At 49.7% G+C, this 21,908-nt stretch overlaps 1 protein-coding gene and 1 long non-coding RNA gene across 3 annotated transcripts; one reads left to right on the forward strand and one right to left on the reverse strand.

Annotated features, from left to right (window-relative positions):
• The first annotated feature begins 3,282 nt into the window (after positions 1-3,282).
• CCDC92B (coiled-coil domain containing 92B) lies at positions 3,283-21,468 on the forward strand. Its single transcript, XM_072779007.1, has 4 exons — positions 3,283-3,547; positions 13,858-14,010; positions 18,074-18,121; positions 20,885-21,468. The coding sequence occupies exons 2-4, from the start codon at positions 13,881-13,883 to the stop codon at positions 21,466-21,468; spliced, it is 762 nt and encodes a 253-aa protein (XP_072635108.1). The 5' UTR covers positions 3,283-3,547; positions 13,858-13,880.
• On the reverse strand, positions 3,393-9,180 carry LOC140606102 (uncharacterized). Of its 2 annotated transcripts, none has more exons than XR_012008517.1 (3): positions 9,127-9,180; positions 7,498-7,608; positions 3,393-4,013 (listed from the first exon to the last, which is right to left on the reverse strand). It is a non-coding gene; the product is annotated as an uncharacterized lncRNA (long non-coding RNA). The 2 variants fall into 2 exon arrangements; XR_012008516.1 differs by lacking the exon at positions 9,127-9,180 and adding an exon at positions 8,920-9,084.
• Positions 21,469-21,908: the final 440 nt, after the last annotated feature.

Genomic DNA, 21,908 nt, shown 5'->3' on the forward strand with positions numbered 1-21,908 from the left:
GTTTGATCTTTCTTTGGGAAGGTGAGCTGTCTAAGAGGCTTACCCACATGACCTCTGGCCAGCTTTCCCATCCAGAATCCTCTACACACCATCTTTGTAGCTGCAGAATCCTAAGGGACCCAGGTTTGGTAGTGTTTGGGGCTCCAAGATCTTAATAGCAAGGATAGTATGGCCAGGGTCTTTGAAGAAAAGAGTCTGCCCTGTAACACAGTCACCTACCTCCCTGTTGGACGGAGAGGTGGTGTTGTTTCCCACCAATGCTAGGGTATTCAATGGGCAGTGGCCTGGCAGAGAACAGGAAATGAGACCCAAGCTGATAAGGAATGTTGTGCCAGATAATTCATCCCTCCAGAAACTTTCCCCATCTTTTTCCACCCTGCTTGTTCCCTGGGGAGTCTACATGTATAGACAATGTCAGTGGCCTCCCTTAACTTCTGGCTGCTAATTGAGATTGGCTCGAAAAGTCACCAGCAGGGTGTTGGGAGGCAGGAGGAGAGTGAGGTCAGTCTACATATTCCTCAGCTCCCTACCCACCAGGTCACCATGGGTCAGCTGATTCTGTTTAAGGAAAGCTACAGCTCCTCCTAGACAGTTCTCTCCCCATATGCCTCCTTTCTGAGTTCCCCTAACTGCCTTCTCTTGTCTCTCCAGGCCTAGGGATGATAACAGCTCTACCTATATCTTGTCCCCTAAACTCCATCCACAGCTTTGTAAGTATGCCCTTAACTGTTTTCAAATGATCCATTTTAACTATGCCCTCTGTCCCCTGCCAGGACACTGACCCATATATACAGAGCTGTTACTCAAACAGAACTCAGAAAGACAGTATCCTAAGATGTCACAAAGAGATGAAGGGAACTTCTAGGCCTTCTCTGTTGCCCAGACCTCATTCTTTTAGCTGGTATGCAGCTTCTCCTAAAGCTCATGAACACTGTGGGTGCCTTCCTCCAGAGCTGGATTCATGCTCTCACTGAGAAGCCTAACAAAGTTACTTCTGGCCTTGACTGGGCTTGGGTTTGAATCCTGGCTTCACTGCTTACCATCTGGGTGGTGTTAAATTTAACCTCTTTTGAGTCTCATTTTCTCTACCTACAAATGGGATTACATCTTTCCAATAAGATTTCTCTACAGTTTAAATGAGATTATGTGGATAAAGTGCCCTCGCTCTGTCTTCACATGGTGCTCTCTCAGCTCTGCTTGCCCATCACTTTCAGTTGTTTGATGGGTGCTTTGTGCACATCTTTTGTTGTTGCACATGTTGCCAAAGATGTTGCAAGTGCCCTAAGGACAGTCCTCACCTTTCGTGCCCAGGTGATTGCTTAGCCCACTATAGGACTCTGCAAGAAGTGCTCCTTAGAGCAAGGCTAGCACTTCCCATGAGAAAGGGCTACCCCTCAGACAAATATCCAGGGCAGGACTGTTTGTTTTAGTTGGTGAAAAGCCAAAGTCCTAGGATCTGTTAATACAGATCAAGGAGAAAAACGTCTAGGACGTGGTCATAACAACCCCATCTCTACGCCCTTTACAAAATACTTTCACTCCCACAATGATCCTGTTTGCAAAGTTGATGTTACTTTCCCCATTTTACGAGAAGCTGGAGCTCAGAGAGGTTGAGATTTGTCCAGAATTATGAGTAAGTAAGTAAGCAAATAGTAACTAGTAAATAACAGAGCTGGCATGAAAGCCCAGGTTTTCAGGCTCCTTCACACCACACATTTTTGGGGGATACCAAATATATTTTTTATCCTTCTTGCCAATATATTATGAAGTTGAGGGTTTATTTCCTCAGAATTGATGGTTAGTCAAAATCATTGATTAACTGATGGTTCATCAGAAGCCATGGCCCTGCTGGAGACACACATAGTATACCGTCCAGGAATACTGCCCTTGCAGAGATAGCAAGGCATTAAGAAGCAGCACTGGGCTGGCCTCTCTGCTCCTCTCTCAAGGGTTTCCTCAGGGCAGACAAGATGAAATGGGACCACCCAAGGCACAGCTAGAAGAACTCCTACAGAGTGGGATTTGAGATGCCTTTGAACAAAACAGGAATTCCATTTGTCAAGATACCTAAGAGAGAGTCATTTCTTCAACCCTTTTAAGGGTTATAATCTTCTGGGAGCAACGAAAGCTTTTCTTTATTGACACCCAAGTCCAGTTAAGGCTTAAAAGTTGACTGAGAAGGGCAGGGAGGGCAGAGAAGGCAGGGTGCCCTTGAGGCCAATGAGTTGCCAAAACATTCTCCAAAGCCCACGTGCCAGAGTCTTCCAGTTCTGGAGACAAAGATGGAGGACTTCTCTGTGTATTTGGACCAAAAGGTCAGGGGATGGAATATTTGGTTGGCAATGGTGTGAGAAAAGTCAGATCTGCCCTTTAATCTGAATTTCCTCAGACCCTTCCTCTGTCCCCTAAGGGTAGGGATGGAAATGACTTACCCAAAGCTGAGCCACCTACCTCTCACACATTGCTACCTAACCCTTGCCATCATGAGCATGAATGCCTAATGAGCATGCAGCACTGTTTTAAGCACTTTACAGATATTAATTTATTTCATCCTCACAACAACTCAAAGACTTACGGATTGCATAGACATCATTATCCTATTTCACAGATCTGGAGACCAAGGTCCAGGGAAGAGAAAGGTATTGGTAGAGCCAGACTTAGATGCCAAGAAGCCCAACTCCAGAAGTCACCCATGTGCAGTGAAAACGTATCAATACCAATGTTCTGGACTTCCGAGTTTATAGAGGACGGTCTCTTGGTTCTTGGGACCCTCACAGGAAAGATGATGTCTTATCAACTAGGACCCAGAGAGGTGATGCGACTCACTCAAGGTCACACAGGTAGTGAGAGGTCCGGGGCGGCTTCACTGCCAACTAGCACAGAATAAGTTTCCTGACCCCGGGTCAGCTCTCCCCGCAACCCTTCCCTGGGCGGGTGCGGGCACGGCTCTGGTTGCTACGCCAGTGGGTGGGCGGAGGGGCGGAGCAGATCGCGGCCTGCCGGCCCGGGCTCTGTCCGCGGTGCTGATCCGCCCGCCGCGCCCTTGCTCGCCAAGTAGCTGGCGGGTTCCGCGGGTTTCCCTTCCAGCTCCCAGGCAAAGCCAGCTCCCCGAGCTGGGCTGCCCGCCGGGGTCCTCAGGCCTGGCTCCCTGGGCTTCTGGGGTTCCCCTTCCCCCGACTGCGCGCCGCCGGCCTCCCCTCCCCCCGCCCCGCCCACGGCCCCTCCCCGCCAGTCCCAGGTCCCTCCCCTCCCCCCTTATCTCTCCCGCCCCCCCCCCACCGCTCCCCCTACGGCTCGTTCGCCAGTTCCGGTCACGTTGCTGGGTGTTTACGCCTGGAGCCCGCCCCGGACCCCCCTCGGCGCCCCGGAGCCCCCCGGAGCCCCGGCCCGACGCTCCGCATCCTCGCAGCAGCTGATGGCGCCGCAGCCGGAGCGGGTGCTGCGGAACCCCGGGCGCAGCTAGCGCGGGGAAGAAGAGCGCCTTCCCCCACCCAGCCTGGCCCGGACCCAGGGCCCCGCTGGCCCGTCGCTCCCTCAGGTCCCGAAGGTGAGGAGGCCGGTGGGCGTGGGGGTGAGCAGCCGGGTGGCCCTGGGCGGGGAGCAGCGAGGCCCGAGCTCCCGCTCCTCGGGGAGGGAGGCGGACAGGACCCGCGGGCTGCTGGCAGAAGTTGTCCTCCGCCGCCCGGACTTAGATCCTTACCGGCCCTGGCGAAGAGTCCAGAGCGGCCTGAGGTCGAGCCACCGCCACCTCCGGCCACCTCCCATCACACACATCTTTCTGCCTTCTTTCCCTGGCCTCCCTCCCTGGTACCCCTCTTCCCCATCGTCCTTAGTCTCCATCTCCCCATCGGCTTTCTCTGGGAGTCATATTGGAGGCATAATCAAGCAGTACACCAGACTGAAGGGAATGGGTGCTCCAGTTTCTTCATACATCCCACTCCCGTGTCTCTGGATCCTCAGCTTTGCTGAGGTTGGCTGTCCTGAGATCTTCAATGGAGAGGAGAAGCCATAGCCTAGGGGTAACAGGGGGAGAGGGGTTATGGAGTGGGGAGGATCACAAGACCCTTCTAGAAGGTGGCTCCACCACTGGCCAGGTGAGCCCACCTTGCAGAGTCCCGAACATTTGTCAAAAGCTGACTTCTTGTTCCCAAGACAAGTCTCCAGGAGAGCCAAGGACTTGGGTGTGGGGGCGGGGGGTGGTGGTGGTGAGGGGCATTACTTTCTAGTATATGCACTTACTTGCTCTGGTGATTCCCAGTAACACTCAACTCATTCTCCCAATTTCACCAAGATTCATTGTACATCTGTTCCATAAAAAGACAAGATCCTCCCCTCAGGTAGCTTAGAGCTTAGAGCAGAAGCCAGGTCTCACAAACACACACACACACACACACACACACACACAGGTTGGGGGAGATTGAAGTGTGATACATAGCATAACGACACCTGGGAAACACAGAGATGAAAGAAAGTCATCCCAACTTGGTGAGGGTCAGGGAAAGCTTGGTAATAAAGGTAGCCTTTCAGAAGTGCTTTGAAGGATGGGTCAGGTTTCAGGAGGCAGAGATAGGGTATTGGGATGTCCATCCATGTTTATGAGGAGAGTTTGTTGTGAGAGCAGTGTAAAGGAGAATCCCAAAGAGGAGGACATCAGACTGCAAATGTGGACCATGCTTAGATTTGAAGGCCTTAATGCAGGTGGGCACCCAGTGTGGAGCTCTTAGTTGCCAGCCACTATAGTTGTGGATATTAGGGAAGGTACTTAACCTGTTTGAGCCTCTGTTTCCTCATATACAGAGTGGACATACTAATAGAACCTTCAGTGTAGGGTTGTTATAAAGATAAATGAGTTAATATGTATAAAATGCTAAGAAGTGCCAGCCATTCATTGTTGTTATATAAGTAGTATTACCTGTGCATTGATGATTATCCTAAATATTATTGCCTGTGCCTCCATATCTGAGAAAGATATCTTTTTTTTTTTTTTTTTTTTTAGATTTAGATGGTTTTGAGAAAGATATCTTGAGTTCTACCTCTAACCCCAGGCCTAGAGTCAGGTAGTAAAGAGGAATAATGACTAAATATAAATAAATAAATAACGTAACATAACATAATTCATTTATTCATGTATTACCATTGCCTGTCCTATCTATACCTGCCCTGGCTATAAAAATGATAAAAAATGAGTTTAACCTTCTCCCTGAAACAAGAAGGCGTATTTAAAATTTTTTAACAAAATGTGGATATTGAATGTTCAGAACAGTGCAAGGATATTTGTTGACTCAATAAATACTTCCAGTCCCAAAGAGAAAAGAAACACTAAGAATGAAATTGAAACTGGGACAAGAGAAGCAGTCAGGGAGTGAGGGGTGGTGGAAAATGCAAACTCCACACAAGCGGAAAGCTCTGCTTCCTCTCCCAGCCACTTTGTCTGCCTGAGGGTGAGATGGGGCAGCAGAGGCCAGGAGACACTAGGCAGAGTAAGGGAAGGGGAGTGGTTGGCCACCCAAGGAAAGACTGAGCTATAAAAGTGGTTTTCAGACTTTTGATTAGCAGAAGCCTTCTCTCCAATGAATTTGTATGTACAAGCCCATCAAAATAAAGAGAGGTAAAAATAGCAAAGCCCCTGTCTTGTGCCTCCAACCATTTTTGGCAACTTCTGAGACCCCTCTGCAGAATTTTGGGCTCTATAAAGCAAGATTTGCAAACCACTAATTAGGATGATCCCAAAGACCCCTCTGAGCCTGAGTGCTATGTGAGTCTTCATTTTCTGTGGTTTTTCCAACCCAAAGAACCATAATAAGGGGAAAGGGGAAAGAACTACAACTTCCCATTTGCCATATCTGTCGGAATCAGATAGCTGGAAAGAAAAGTGGGTACTCAGACGCTCCAAAAAGATAGGCAAGAGGTGAGGCCGTTTCCAGAGACCAGGAGCCCAAGCCTTAGAGTGCCAGAATTTTATGTTTCAGACAGATAAGAGGTATGTCAGAAGTACTGGAATTAACTCTATAAATTTGAACCTTGTGTTACAGGTCCTTTTTAAATTTTTTTATTTTTTTAAAGATTTTATTTATTTATTCATGAGAGACACACACACAGAGGCAGAGACACAGGCAGAAGGAGAAGCAGGCTCCCCACAGGGAGCCTGATGTGGGACTCCATCCCGGACCCGGGGATCATGACCTGAGCCAAAGGCAGACACTCAACCACTGAGCCACCCAGGTGCCCTCCTTTTTTTATTTTTAAATAAACAATTTTTTAATGAGCATTTTTCATCAAACTAGAAAATTAAAACAAAGTAAAACTAGGAGCACCAGGAGAAGATGGGCAGCAGAAATGATACAAACTCTGAGGTGGTCAGGACAGTGCACAAAGGCAAGGGACCCTTCTCACTGTTTTGTTTTGTTTTGTTTTGTTTTTTTAAGATTGTATTTATTCATTCATGAGAAACACACACAGAGAGAGAGAGGAAGGCAGAGACACAGGCAGAGGGAGAAGCAGGCCCCATGCAGGGAGCCTGATGTGGGACTCCGGGGTCTCCAGGATCACACCCTGGGCCGAAGGTGGCGCTAAACCACTGAGTCACCTGGACTGCCCGGACCCTTCTCACTGTAACCTGTGAAGCTGGGCATCTATGAGCTGGATGTGGGCAGAAGACAAAGGTGATAACCCTACCTTTCAACTGCTCCCACGGATCTGGACCAAATCCTTGTGAGAAGGCACAAGCTTCTTCTCAAGCCAGAGAGTTGTAGGACTGCGTTGTTATGCGAACATCTATGGCATTTCTAGGACATTTTCCTGGCTTGGGCCTTCTGAAGTGTGTGTGACAGCCACACGTGAGAGCACTGTGTTGTAGTTCCCCGTCCCAATCCATCTCCCATCCTCCCCCAAACAAACAACACAATCATGTGTAAGAAAAAATATCTGCCAGGACCGTTTGTGACCCAAATTTCTGCCCTGAGAAGAGCAGCCTGCCTAGTTGGAAGCAAATCCTCAAGTCCTTCTGGGAAGGCTCAGAAACAGCTGGTTGGCTCAGCCTCTCACCGTGGCCAAGGTCCAGTCTCCAGGGCTGTGTGGAAAGAGCTTTTTCTCTTCAGAACACTTGCATTTCAGAGGCTGGGAACAGACATTTTCTCTCTTCATCATAAGCAGAGGCCCACATGCTTTCGCCCTCTAGGTGCACACAGAACAGACACATAGACACAAACAAAGCAGGACACCCCCCACACACACATGCATGTATACGTAGATGCACTCCTCGAGAACACACACAGTCTCAGGTACATGTGCAGACACACAGGCACACACATCCCAATACAGTTACACAATAGCACAGACATAGCTCATCTATTTCTCCTAAGTTATGCACCAGGATATTTGACTTCCCACTTGAGATCCATGTTTCCTTGTTTATGGAAATGTTTTCCTTGAGTATGGCGAATCTAACAACGTTTCCTTGAGTATGGTGAATCTAACATGTCTCAGGCTTGATCTTACCTTCTCTGTAAATCTGCTCCTCCTTCATCTGCCCCAGCTCCACGAACTCACTTGTGCACTCCACTGAGTAGTTACTGAGTATATCCTATTTGTCAGATGCTGTGCTAGGCACTAGGGAACGGGAGGAAACAAAACAGAGTCCTTCATCTTGTGTTGCCATGCTCTGGCAGAGGAAATAAACAAGAAGCAAAATAGGGACGCCTGGGTGGCTCAGTGGTTGAGCATCTGCCTTTGGCTCAGGGTGTGATCCCGGGATCCCAGGATCGAGTCCCACATTGGGCTCCCTGCGTGGAGCCTGCTTCTCCCTCTGCCTGTGTTTCTGTGTCTCTCATGAATAAATAAATAAAATATTTTAAAAAAAGCAAGAAGCAAAATATAATATATTCATGCAATGCAGATTAAGGGAATAGAGGATGAGAGAGGGTTCTATATTAAATCAGGTAATCAGAGAAGGGCCCTGAGGAAGTGACATTTGAACAGAATCCTGAATGAAGGGGAAGAATGGGCCATGAGGGTATCTGGGTAAAGGGTGTTCCTGGAAGAGGGGATGGCAAATACCAAGTCCCTGAGGTAAGAATGTGTTTGGCATATTCAGGAAATAGTAAGGAGGCCAGAGTGGCTGGGAGGGAGTCAGCAGTGGGAGAACAGTAGTAGATGAGGGCAAACAGAGCCAGAGGCAATTTTAAAGAGTCTGGTAAGAATTTTGGATTCAGTATTAAGTGTAATGGGAAGCTGTTTTGAGTGGGGGGCAGGGAGACATGATCAGACTTGTTAAAGGAGCCCCAGTTGCTGTATGGCAGACAAGGAGCAGGTTACTGCAGGGCATACCAGAGGGCTGGTGGTAGCTGGGACAAGGGTGACAGCAATGGAAATAGTGAGAACTGATTGGATAGAGCATACACATTTTCAAAGGTAGAGACAACTGGATTTGCAGATGGATTGGCTGTGGCATATGAAGAAACAGAGGAATCAAAGATAACTCTTAAGTTCTTGGCCTGAGCAACTGAGTGAATAGGCAAAAACTGGTGCCACTTATCAAGATGGTGAACAGTGGGCAAGAGCAGGTTTATAGGATGGATCGCAAGAGCTCAGCATTGGGACTTGTAAATTTGAGAGACCCATTAGACATCCAAACAGAGGTGTTACATAGTCAGTCTAGCATGCAGGAGTCAGCATATAAATAGTATTTACAGCCATAGGATTGGACAAGATCACTTAGGGAGTGATTATAGATTAGAGAAGAGGTCCACTGTGAAAGAGGTCTAATGTGAAAGATGAAGAAATGTAGAAAGAGCCAACAAATGTGCCTACATATTTGAGTTGCCCAGACAGGAAAACTGGGAGACATCCTGAACATTCACCCTCCCCGTCATCATGACTTAATCCACTCGCACATGCTAACAATTCTACCCCAAAATACACCTGGAATTTCTGTCTGTCTTCACCTCCATCATTGATCCAGGCCTCTATCATCGCACCAAGATCACTGCTCCACTCTCCCAGCTCACCTCCCACATCCACTCTGCCCCCTCTAATCTGCACTCCCCACACCACACCAGCCAGAGTGATCTTTTAGAAATGCAAATCCTATCTTGTCCCTCCTCTGCTTAAGATTCTTAAATAACTTACCAATTCATTTAGTATTAATCCAAAATTCTTAGCATAGTTTACAAGACTCTATGGAATTCTTCTCTTGTTAACCTCACTTCCTGCAACCCCCCTCCCCCCGCCTCAATAACTGACACTTCAATCCTCACCAGCAGTGACAATGTTTCAGTTCCCCCAAAACACCATGTGAAGCACTTAGCACAAGGCTTGGCACACAGTAGGCGCCGAATAAATGTAAGCTAGTACTAGTACACTACCCCAGAGTATTATTCCCTATTTAGCATGCTCTTCCCTTTATTATTCTAATTCCTACTCCTCCTTCAAGTCTGTGTTAGTTTTCTATTGCTGCATAACAAATTTCCACAAACTAAGTGGCTTAAAAGAACATAAACTTGTTATCTCATAGTTTCTGAGGATGTGGAGTCTGCCACATTCTAGCTAGGTCTTCTGCTAAGGCCCTCAAATGGCTGAAATTAAGGCTGGCTGCATTCTCATCTGAAGGGTCAACTAGAGAAAAGACCCACTTCCAAGATCCCTTAGAGAGTTCATAGAATTGACTTCTGTAAAACAGCAGTCCTCATTGCTTGCGAGCTGTCTGCCAAGAACCATCCTTAGCTACCTGCAGCCTCTCTCAGGTCTCATGGCCTCCTCCCATGAGCCTCTCCTGGGCTCCTCACAGCATGGTGGTTTACTCCTTCAAGGCCAGAAGCATCATTTCTCTCAGGCTTCAGATCTTTTCCTTCAGTATGGGCCCTATGAACCAGCTGCCCAGGATAATCTCCCTTTCGATTAACTCAGAGTCAGTTGACTGGAGACCTTTATTATGTTGCAAAATCCCTTCACTTTTGTCATATGTTCTAATCACGGAAGAGAAATCCATCATATTCAGAGTCCCATCCACACTCAAAGAAAGGGGAGAGTGGGGCAGCCCAGGTGGCTCAGTGGTTTAGCACCGCCTTCAGCCCAGGGCCTGATCCTGGAAATCTGGGATCGAGTCCCACATTGGGCTCCCTGCATGGAGCCTGCTTCTCCCTCTGCCTGTGTCTCTTCCTCTCTCTGTGTCTCTGTGTGTCTCTCATGAATAAATAAATAAATAAAATAAGAAAGAAAGAAAGAAAGAAAGAAAGAAAGAAAGAAAGAAAGAAAGAAAGAAAGAAAGAAAAGAGAGAAAGGAAGGAAGGAAGGAAGGAAGGAAGGAAGGAAGGAAGGAAGGAAGGAAGGAAGGAAGGAAAGAAAGAGAAAGAAAGAAAGAAGAAAGAAAGAAAGAAGAAAGAAAGAAAGAAAGAAAGAAAGAAAGAAAGAAAGAAAGAAAGAAAGAAAGAAAGAAAGAAAGAAAGAGAAGAGAGTGTATCTATACCAGGAGCTAGAAATCTTGGGGGCCATCTTCGAATTCTGCCTGCCACAGAGTTCTGGCTTAAAATCAGCTCCTTTTGGACACATGGGTGGCTCAGCAGTTGAGCATCTACCTTCGGCTCAGGGCATGATCACAGAGTCTCAGGATCAAGTCCCACATGGGGCTCCCCACAGGGAGCCTGCTTCTCCCTCTGCCTGTGTCTCTGCCCCTCTCTCTCTGTGTCTCATGAATAAATAAATAAAATCTTTTTTAAAAGATCACTTCCTTCAAGAGACCTTCTCTGGCCCCAAATCTAAAACAGGTCCCACATTATAGTTTTCCACATCACCCTGTATGTTTCTTTCATCGTGCTTTTCACAGATTATAATTGTATACTTATGTGTATTATTATTTGTTTGATGCATTTATTTATTTGTTTGATTCTCTTCATCCTGCAAGCTCCACAAGAGCAGGAATTTTGTTTTGCTCATCACTGTGCCTCCCACACCCCCACAGTTGGCAATATATAGATCGTTGAATGTATGAATGAATAAATGAACAAATCAAGCTAAGGATTAACCTACTTGCACACTAGGCAGACAAGAGAAGAAGTGCTCTGCACTTTTTAATTTCATTTAATTCTCACAATTATCCTTAGACTGTCACTATTAGCCCCATTTTACAGAGAAGGGAAAAAAGTTGAGAGAGGTCAACTTCCTTATCCAAAGTCACACAGCAGGTAACTGAAAGACTCAGGATTCAAACCCAGTTCTCACTATGAATATTGGGAACCTACTTTGGATTCAGAAGATGCAGTTAGAGAATTGGGTCTACCACCACTTACTGACCACATGACCTGGCACAAGTCACTTCAGCTCTGAGTCTCAGTTTCTTTACTTGTGAAATGAGGGTGGTAATATCTCCTGAAAAGTAGTTAGTGGGCAGCCCTGGTGGCTCAGCGGTTTAGCGCCGTCTTCAGCCCAGGGTGTGATCCTGGAGACCCAGGATCGAGTCCCGCATCGGGCTCCCGGCATGGAGCCTGCTTCTCCCTCTGCCTGTGTCTCTGCCTCTCTCTCTCCGTGTGTCTCTCATGAATAAATAAATAAAATCTTAGAAAAAAAAGAAAGAAAAGTAGTTAGCAAAAGTAAGATAATATGTATAAATTTCTTAAACATAGGAGATGGTCAGTAAATGTGGCCAATGGTTCCCACAGGCCAAAGGGCCACCCCCTGCTGAAATGAAAGACCTCTTTGGTTGAGTTAGGGAGTATAGGAAATGCACCCCAAGAAGGCAACCTATGAATCTCAGGTGCATATGCTTAATGTGATCCTACATATAGGTTTTCAGGTGCACATGCTTGATGTGATCCTACATATAAAAATCTGGATTTGCAGAGATTTACATCGAAGTCAACCTGGAGGGGAACATTTGCCAAAAAGAGCTGTCCATCACCTGGCCTCTCTCTCCACTGCCCAGGGAATTCCTTGGGCAGATAGAAACAGTTCCTTCAAAAGCTTAGGGAGAGAGGTGCCTGGGTGGCTCAATCAGTTGGCGTCAGACTCTTGGTTTCGGCTCAGGTCATGGTCTCAGTGTCATGGGATTCAAGCCCTATGTTGGGCTTGTACTCAGCGGGGAGTTGGCTTGAAGATTTTCTCTCTCCCTGCTCTGCCCCCGCTTATGTGTGTGCATGAGCATGCACTCTTTCTCAAATAAATTTTAAAAAAAATTTTTTTTAAATTTTTTTTAAAATAAAAACAAAAAAACCTCAGGGAGTCCATGGCAAAAAAGGCATGAACTCTACCTCCTATTTCTGCCCTCTGCTTATGCTTCTCCAGGACAGTGATCATCACAGTAGGGACTTCCTGGGAAAGGGATCGGATCAAGGGGCGGGGGGGTGAGGTGGGGGGGGGGGACTGCAAAGCCATTCAGGGGTACAGAGGCACCTGGGTGGTTCAGTTGGTTAAGTGTATGCCTTCAGCTCAGGTCATGATCCCAGAGTCCTGGAATGGAGCCCTGCATCACATCGGGCTCCCTGCTCAGCAGAGAGTCTGCCTCTCCCTCTCTCTCTCCCTCTCCTCCCTCTGCATGCTACGTCCCCCTGCTTGTGCTCCCCCTCTGTGTGTCAAATAAATGGGTAAAAATATTTTAAAAAAAAGACTCAGGGGTACAGAGCTGCCCTCCCTTCACAGTGTCTTATGTGTCCACCATGGATTCACTGCATGGGTCTCCCTATCACCCTCTCCCACTCCTATTTTTTCTAACTTTTTTTTTTAAGATTTTATTTTATTTTTTTTTTAAGATTTTATTTATTTATTCATAGAGACACACAGAGAGAGAGAGAGGCAGAGACACAGGCAGAGGGAGAAGCAGGCTCCATGCAGGGAGCCTGATGTGGGACTCGATCCTGGGTCTCCAGGATCACATCCCGGGCTGCAGACGGCACTAAACCACTGCGCCACGGGGGTTACCCTAAGATTTTATTTTTAAGTAACCTCCGCACGCAACATGGCTTGAACTCGTAACCCCAAGATCAAGAATTGCATGCTCTATGAGCTGAGCCAGCCAGGCATGCCACCCCACTCCCCTTTTATTTTTATTTTTTAAAAGATTTTATTTATTCATGAGAGACAGAGAGAGAGAGAGAGAGAGAGAAAGAGAGAGAGAGAGAGAGAGGCAGACACACAAGCAGAGAGAGAAGCAGGCCCCATGCAGGGAGCCCGATGTGGGTCTCAATCCCGGGACTCAGTCCTAGGACTCTGAGATCACGACCTGAGTGGAAAGCAGATGCTCAGCCACTGAACCACCCAGGCACCCCCCCACACTCCCCTTTTAAAAAGGGACTCTGCTACCTGCCTTCAGCCCATAGAGTTGGTGTTGGTAAAATACTCATCAGATCTTCCTCCTCTGTGACCTAGAGCCCAGAGTCCTGGGTTAAGGTTAAGTCAGAGAAATAGAGTTGAACTAGGGGAGGGTGTGCTCTAACTATCATCCTGATCTATCAGCTGGTGGGCACCCTTGGACTGGGATGCTGGTAGGATGCTGGCAAGATGCTCCACAACATCTTCATGTTAGCCATGAGGAAACCAAGAGCCCAGAGAGGGAGAAAGCTGGCCCAAAGCTGGTTAAGGAGCAGGCTACCACCTGCCTCTATTTTTCTTCACTGACTTTGCTGCTCCATTTGTGTTCCTCTCTGAGAAGCAGAAAGGCTAAAGTTATATGCAGGCAAGGGAGTACAACCATTTCCCTCCAGGCCTCTGGTTCTTCATCTGTTAAATGGGAATAATTATACTTCCCTGACAACACACTCGTGACCCTTAAGGGGAAATGAGTGCAGTGCGAATAGGAGCCCAGATTGCGGGGGATCTCTGAGGGCAGATGGGCCCACGAGATGTGGATTTACCTTATCATCTTCCCCCCAGGTGAGGCCCAGGCCTCGGTTGCCATGGATACCATGTCCCTGGAGCATCAGATCCAGAGTGTGCAACGCCACATCAGCTTCCTGAAAAAGGAGCAGATGGCCCTGCTGCGAGACCTGCACCTGGAAATCCTGAGGCTGCAGAAACGCTGTTCAGGTGAGGCCTGGAGGATGGGAGGTGGGAGAGGGGGACAGGAGGAGGGGTGGGCAGGGGGAGGCAGATCATGGAAGACCTCCACAAATATCAAGACAGCTAACAAGTTTGTCCTGCTCTCCCAGGTAGTGGGGAGCCATTGAAAGTTTCTGAATAGCATCATGCTATATTATGAAACTCGGCAGCTGTATGGAAGATGAATTAGAGGGGAAGGGAGGCAAGGAGACTAGTGATGGGCTGATGAAACGGTCCAGTGAGAGATGATAGGGGTAGAAAGGGGAAGACCAATGGGAGACAGGATGAAAGGGAGGACTTGGCAACTGATTAGATTTGTGAACAAGACAGAAAGAGGCACCAAGAATGAAGCCAAATCCCAGGCCTGACCTCTGCTCTTGGACCTCAGGCTTCAGCCGCCTGGCCGTCTCAGAGGCTGGGCTCTGGCCCAAGTGCTCACCCAGGCTGAGTCTCCAAGTGCAGCCTTTAGATTCAATGACTCATAGAATGTGTCAGTTGGAAGAGCTCAAAGTCTTCATTATACAAGGTAAACTAAGACCCGGAGTGAGGAGAGAGAGAGAGAGAGAGAACCACTCAGTACCCTAGTGACAGAGCCAAGATTAGCACCCAGGGCTCCAGACTCTCAGCTGTGCATGCCTCTGCAGCTTTCTGCACATTCTCTCCCAAGATGCTCAGACTTCTACCTACCTTCCAGCCTCTGCTCATGGGAGGCTCCCCATTCTTCAGAAGGAAACTGAGTGACCTGCCTGGCTTCTCACTCTGTGGCATGAGAAGCTGGTCCTCCTGACTCTCAGCCACCACACCCTCCTCTGGCTCCATATATAGATTCAGCTTCTACATTCCTAGGCCAGGCTCCCTGCCATCTCCCTGAAGCCCGGATGGCAGTAGAGGCCAGCCCAGGGGGTAGGGACAGCCCATACCGACTCACCTCTGCCTGATGCCATTTTTTCATTCTAATGACAACATTTTTTTTTTAATTTTTTATTTATTTATGATAGTCACAGAGAGAGAGAGAGAGGCAGAGACATAGGCAGAGGGAGAAGCAGGCTCCGTGCACCGGGAGCCTGACGTGGGATTCGATCCCGGGTCTCCAGGATAGCGCCCTGGGCCTAAGGCAGGCACTAAACCGCTGCACCACCCAGGGATCCCTCTAATGACAACATTAAAGGAAAATCAGAATGAGTGTGCCCTAAACCCTACAGCTCTTGCCCTAATTTCTTTTTGCTTTGCCCTAATTCTGAAGACCTGGGTCCTTCCACTCAGGACATAGGTCAGGATCCCAAGAAGGTGTAATAGGCAGCAACAGCCCCCACCACCTTGCCCAGCTGGGTATGGAACTGCAGTCTCTTGGTTATTGATTAAGGAGATAAAAATAACTCTAGGCTGGCCTGGAGCATCCACTCTTGGGGCTGAAATAACTGAATAAAGCCCTTATTCCAAGAGATGGAGGAGTGAAGAGGGGAAAGGAACAAAGAAGATTTTTTTCAAGGAGATTAAACAGACTCAGAGGGGCGCCTGCTTCACTCAGGCCATAGAGCACAGAACTCTGAATCTCAGGGTCATGAGTTCCAGCCCCTTGTTGGGCATGGAGCCTACTTTAAAAAGTAAAATAAAATTTAAAAAATGTAGGGATGCCTGGGTGGCTCAGTAGGTTAAGCGACTGCCTCGGGATCTCAGGGTCCTGGGATCAAGCCTCACATCAGTGTCCCTGCTCCTCCCTCTTCCTCCACCCCTCCCCTGGCTTGTGCTCTCTCTCTCTCTGTCTCTCTCGCTCACTCACTCACACACTCTCTCTCAAATACATAAAATATTTTAATAAATAAATATATATATAATATATATTTAAATATATATACATATATATATATGTACCTGGGTGGCTCAATTGGTTGAGCTGAGCATCCAACTCTCTCTTTTTTTTTTTTAAGATTTTATTTATTTATTCATGAGAAACATAGAGAGAGAGGCAGAGACACAGAAGCAGGCTCCATGCAGGGAACCTGATGTGGGACTTGATCCCAAGACCCCAGGATCACGCCTTGGGTCAAAGGCAGATGCTCAACCACTGAGCCACCCCGGCGACTCAGCATCCAACTCTTGATTTTGGCTCAGATCATGATCTCCGGGTCTTGAGATTGAGCCCCATGTGGGCTCTCCCTTGGCCCCTCCTCCCTGCTTGAGCTCTCTCTCCCTCTCTCAAATAAATAAAATATTTAAATATATATATGTGTGTGTGTGTGTGTGTGTGTAAAATAAACAGGGACTCAGAAGCTGGGAAGGGGATGGGAGAGAGGATGAACTAGTGTAGGAATCAAGTGGGCAGGGCTTCAGAAAGAGCCTGCCAAAAAGGGGTGCCACTCAGACTGAAGGGGTTTAAGAGATGGGAGTGTTCTGGGTGGTAGGGCAGCCTGGATGATGACAAGAACTGCCCATGTATTCAGCACTGACTTAGTCCTGGTTTGGACCCTCCGTTTATTTTCTCTAATTTAATCCTAGCAACAGCCCCTTAAGAGGCAGGTGTGATTTTTGTTCCCATTTCACAGAGGAGAATACTGAGGCTCAGAGAGTTATTGTTACTGACCCAAGGTCACACAGGGTATCTGACCTCACTGCATGGTCTTCTAAAGGTAGGGATTCTTGCCAGAAGATGGGCAGGGAGATTTGATGGATGGGGGAGTGGAGTTCAACTAGGAGTCTATCTCCCCTCCCCCAACTTCCCTGGTTAAAGGTGAAACCAGCCCACTGGGAATTAGTGGCAGAGCCAAATCCTTTGGGGTACTCCGGGGCCTTGCAGGAGGGGCCAAGTTGGCTCCAGGTAGCCCTGGAGAGTAGAGGCATCAGGGTCCTCCCTGGGACTCCAGGAAGGAGGTTCAGACTCAGGTCACAACAAAAGGCCCAGGTACCCTGGCTCTTGGTCTCCTAACAACAGTTGGCCTCCCAAGGGAAGAGCCAGCGAGGAGAGGCAGACAGAGGGGCCGCAAGGCTAGACTCTGTAGGTGTTGTCGGGCATTGATCCCAGAGATTTGCTACCTTATCCCACTCCCAGGTTCACATGTCCTCCCTTTAGGCACCAGATTGCATCCCTGCAGGTACACACACTTGCTCCTGAGGAGGTGCCCTCTGCTGCCAGCGGCTGCCGGGCTCCCTCCCAGTCCTTTCCCAGCTCTCAAGCGGTGGTGGAGTTGGGGGAGCTGGGGTGAGGCTGAAAAGATGATTAGACTCAGCTGGCTGAGGGAATGGGGCATTCTGGGCTGTAAGGAATGGGTACTGGGAAGACAGGCAGGCGCAGGGGTGGTGGCTGGGCTGCGGCTCCCAGGAGGAAACCTCTAGCACCCGCACCCTCAGCGAGCGGACCCCGCCCCTCAGCGCCAGCCAAGCATCCTGTGGGCCTTCCGCCACCAGGGGGCGTTGTCCCCCGTGAGGCCCCTCTCCCTGCCTCGTGGAATATAGCAGAAAACAGGGCTTGGAAAGGAGCAGGGCTGATGCTCAGAAAATAACACAGGCACAGCAGCGCTGGCTGTGAAAATAGTGAAATGCACGTACCCTACTGGTAAATATCCACTTCCCTCCAGTGTCCCCAAGCAGCCTTCTCACATTCACCAACTAAAACCCTGAAGGGGCTGTGGGACCCACACCACAGGGGTCCCTCCAGAATGGCTCTGGCTGGTTGTCATGTTAGACATTTGTACATCACCGCGGGGAAGGAGCAAATACCCCCCGAGCCCCCAAAGCAAGCCGGGCTCCTCAGTCCCACAAGGGTTGAACTAACTTCCACATGAACGCATGGTGCTTGCACTGGAAAAATCTCTGGGCTTACAATCAGGCCAGTCAGGCTTAGGCGGTGCCTTGCACCTCTCTTCATCTCTTCCCCTCACTGGACTGCAGTAAAATAGGTATGGAAGGTGGTTTAGATGGTTTCTAAGGATGCTATTATTGCCACTTGTTCCGTGATTCCATGATCTCCCTCCCTCTCTTTCTCTCTCTCTGTCTCTTTGTTTCTCTCTCACACACACACACACACATACAACTGCCTTTTATTTTCTCCCTCTAGAACTGACTCGTGACCTGGAGATGAGAGAGGCCCAGTCTCATCAGCAAGGTAAGAGAAGGATGACTGGTGGGGAGATGCCATAGGGGCCCAACAGGTCACCTTTTTCCCACCACTTAGTAGGACCCAAGCCTTCTCTGCCCCCAGGCCAGACTTGGGGGACAGCCACTCCTCAGCTTTTTGAGCAGAGTGCAGGATGTCAGCTCCATTTGCCTATTCATCTGGGTGGCTTTATGTAATGAACAACCGGCACTGGCACCACCATACCCTGTATCCATGTCTCTGTCCAAGTAGGAAAATGAAAGCTGGAGGATTTGGTATACAGGAAGTCCACCTGGTCTATGACTCATCTCCCAAATCTTTCCTTTAAAAAAAAAATTATTTATTTATTTATTTATTTATTTATTTATTTATTCATGAGGGACACAGAGAGAGAAGCAGAGACATAGGCAGAGGGAGAAGCAGGCTCCCTGCAGGAAGCCAGATGTGGAACTCAGATCCCACAACTCCGGGATCACACCCTGAGCCAAATGCAGATGCTCAAGCTCAACCACAGAGCCATGCGGGTGTCCCTCTCCCTAATCTTTCCCATCCTTGCGCAACTGATTTCCATGATCAGTCCACACCTTCCAAGATGCCGAATGTTGAGATCAACACCATGGCAATATGGAGTGCATGACTTCAAGGAAACTTATCTAGGTGAGGAGAAAAAAGAAACACATGCACATCAGCAAATCCTTCATCTGACAAAAGCATAACTTCTTGCCATTGTAGCAATTCCACTAAAATATTTATTTACTGATTATTACTTCACCCATAACATGGAGAGGGGGAGATGGTTGTTCAGTGGGCATAGAGTTTCAGTTTTGCAAAACAGAAAAGTTCTAAAGACCTGTTACACAACAATGTGACTTTACTTAGAACTACTAAACTGTACACTTGAAAACACTTAAGATGGTAAACTTTGTTATTTGTTTTTTGGTACAATTAAACAATTTTTTTAAAGGAGGGGTTCCATTGTTAAGATCTTAATCACCAAAATTAGGTGATCTTTGAGAACTGGGACTGGGTGTTATCCATTGTCTCAAGGTGCAAGACATGGAAAAGGACTCAGTAAAATGCTTAATTTCAAATGAATCACCATGTAGTCTTCCTTAGCCAGGAGGGATTTAGCAGAGAGTGGACTCCCTGCCATATTGACGTGCTGCTTGTAGATCAAGAGCTACATACATGATCAAAACTTAGGCATGGACAAAGCTGGGAGTTTAAGGTAAAATGTTGAGATTGCTTTGAATATTTGCATATTCGTGTGTAAAGATCAAAGCATTTATAGATTTGAATGAATTCTGCCCACTGCCTAAAGTGGGCAACCTCTTTATGCCTCAGTGCTGGGAGGAAGGGGGGTTACATCCCAAATACCAGATCTGTAACAAGAGCAACCTTCAACCCACCTACTATCCTTCCTTTGAAAGAGTTTCTGGGGTCATCTGACATTAAGGTATAGCCCAATGGGGGATCCCTGGGTGGCTCAGCAGTTTAGCTCCTGCCTTCGGCCCAGGGCATGATCCTGGAGTTCCAGGATCGAGTCCCACATCCGGCTCCCTGCATGGAGCCTGCTTCTCCCTCTGCCTGTGTCTCTGACTCTCTCTCTCTCTCTCTCTGTCTCTCATGAATAAATAAGTAAAATCTTAAAAAAAAAAAAAAAGATATAGCCCAACGTCCTGGTTTTTATCTTCTCAGTGGGTTTGAGAGCTCCATTTCTTTGTCCCCCTGACACTGATTTCCATGTCCTTGCCTAAGTCACCTTTTGCCTACCTTTTGTCACCTTTCAGCTATCTGTCTCTACAGTCACTTACTTATGTGAATCCCAGGATTTGTTCCCTGCTGAAATGGAGCTCATGATCCAAGAGGCAGGGATCCTCAACACTGTAGGTACATTAGAATCATCTGGGAACTTTGAAGAAGCGCCAGTTCCCAGGTCCAATCCCAGAGATCCTGATTCATCTGGTCTTTGTTAGGGCGCAGGAAACTATATTCTAAAGCTCTCTGGGTGGTCAGTATGTACCCAGTGTTGAAACTCAACGCAGCAGGCAAAGGCAAACAATAAATAACATACATAAATTACGAGAGGTAACAACTGCTCTAGGAAAGAAACTGCAAGGTGCTGACCTACTTGATTCCCCTTTCCTGCCCACCTTCCCTAGTGGTAGGTCTGCCAGCCCCGCCTCTTGCATGTCTCTCCTACCCACAGGCTTTTGCACAAACTGTTCCTCTGTGCAAAGCACCCTTGCCTCCCTCCTCACTGCTTAACTCCAACTCATTCTTCCAACTGCTGCTAGCCTAAGTGGCTCCTCTGCCGAGAAGACTGATTAGGTCACAGTATCCTGTTAGTCATTAGTCATGGCGTTGGCACATGTCACAGATGCAACCTCACATGCATTTGTGATTCCGGACGCTACCTCTCCCGCTTACGCTTGCTGTAAGCTTCACGAGGAATGTTTCGTTATCCACGACGTCCCCCAATGCCTAACACAGTGCATACAGTAAGGGTCCCACAAACAATTGTGGGTGGGATGAACGGGCAGGGAGGGTTTTTACGTTCAGGCTGAAACCTGAAGAATTAGAGAGGCCAGATCGGCGCAGGGGCCCCGCGGACGAGAGAGGAAGGGCGGCGTAGCCGACGGGTCGGGAGCGAGGGAGAGCGAGGGAGAACGGATAACCAGGGGGCTGCGGGGCTCGGTAACGTGGACCGGCGAGCGGTGCGGCGTCGGCCAGGCGGGGGCCGTCACCTGTCTTCTCTCCTCCCCTCTCCAGAGGCGGCGAACCGGGAGCTAGAGAGCAAGTGCCGCGCGCTCGAGTCGCAGCTGGCCGCGCGGACGGCCGCCAACGCCGAGCTGCGGCGGGAGGTGGCGCAGCGCGAGGTGCTGGTGTCGGCGCTTCGCTGCAGCCTGCGCGCGGAGGAGCGCCGCTTCCTGGAGGAGCTGCGGCGCCGCAGCCACCGCGCCACCGTGCTGGGCACCGAGCTGCAGAAGCACACCGAGGCGGCCGCCTACCTCTCCTGCCAGCTGCACGCGGCGCGCCAGAGACTGCAGGCGCCGCGCCCGGGCCCCGCCGCCGCCGCGGCCCCCGAGCCCCGGCCCCGCCGCCGCGCACAGCGGGCCCGCCGCCCGCCCGCCGCCGAGGCCGCCGCCAAGGGCCCGGGCCGGGACTGGGCCGCCTGGGACCGCGCGGCCCGCGCCCTGGACGACGCCGATCCCATGCCCGACCCCGCGCTCTTCCTCCACGCCCGGAGGCCCCCGCGGCCCAGCGGCCGCAGCCCGCGCCAGCCACCGCCCCGGGAGCCCCCCGACCAGGCCGGCCCGCCCAGCCCGCCCAGCGCTCCCGGGGAGCCGGAGTAGGCGCGCGGCCGCGGGGGGGGGGGGGGGCGCGAAGGCCGGCCCGGCGTCCCGCCAGGAGCGCTGCTGGGGGGCCCGAGCGGAGGCGGCCGCAGCCCCCCCAGCCCTCCCGCGCGCCCCAGCCGGGCCGCGTCGCCTCCCCCGAGGGAGCTGTGCCGCGGGGCCCGGAGAGAGCGCGGTACGGAGGAGAGGAGAGGAGAGGAGGACTCGCGCGGTACCGACGCTCCTCTCGTCCCCGCCCCGCTGCAGGGTCGCGCCCTGTCCCGGGAAAGCTGACAATCGTGGGACGCGAGGGGGAAGGCTGGGCGGGCCTACGAGAGGAACGCAGCGGCACTCAGCACCCCTGGGCCTTCCAGCTCCCCTCCCGCCCCGCCCCGCACGGCCGCCCTTCCTGCCGAGCCTTCCTGTAAGGAGAGGCTCGGGCTGGGGGGCTAGCGGCTAGC

Source organism: Canis lupus, chromosome 16, assembly GCF_048164855.1.
Source record: "Canis lupus baileyi chromosome 16, mCanLup2.hap1, whole genome shotgun sequence".
Taxonomy (NCBI): Eukaryota; Metazoa; Chordata; class Mammalia; order Carnivora; family Canidae; genus Canis; species Canis lupus.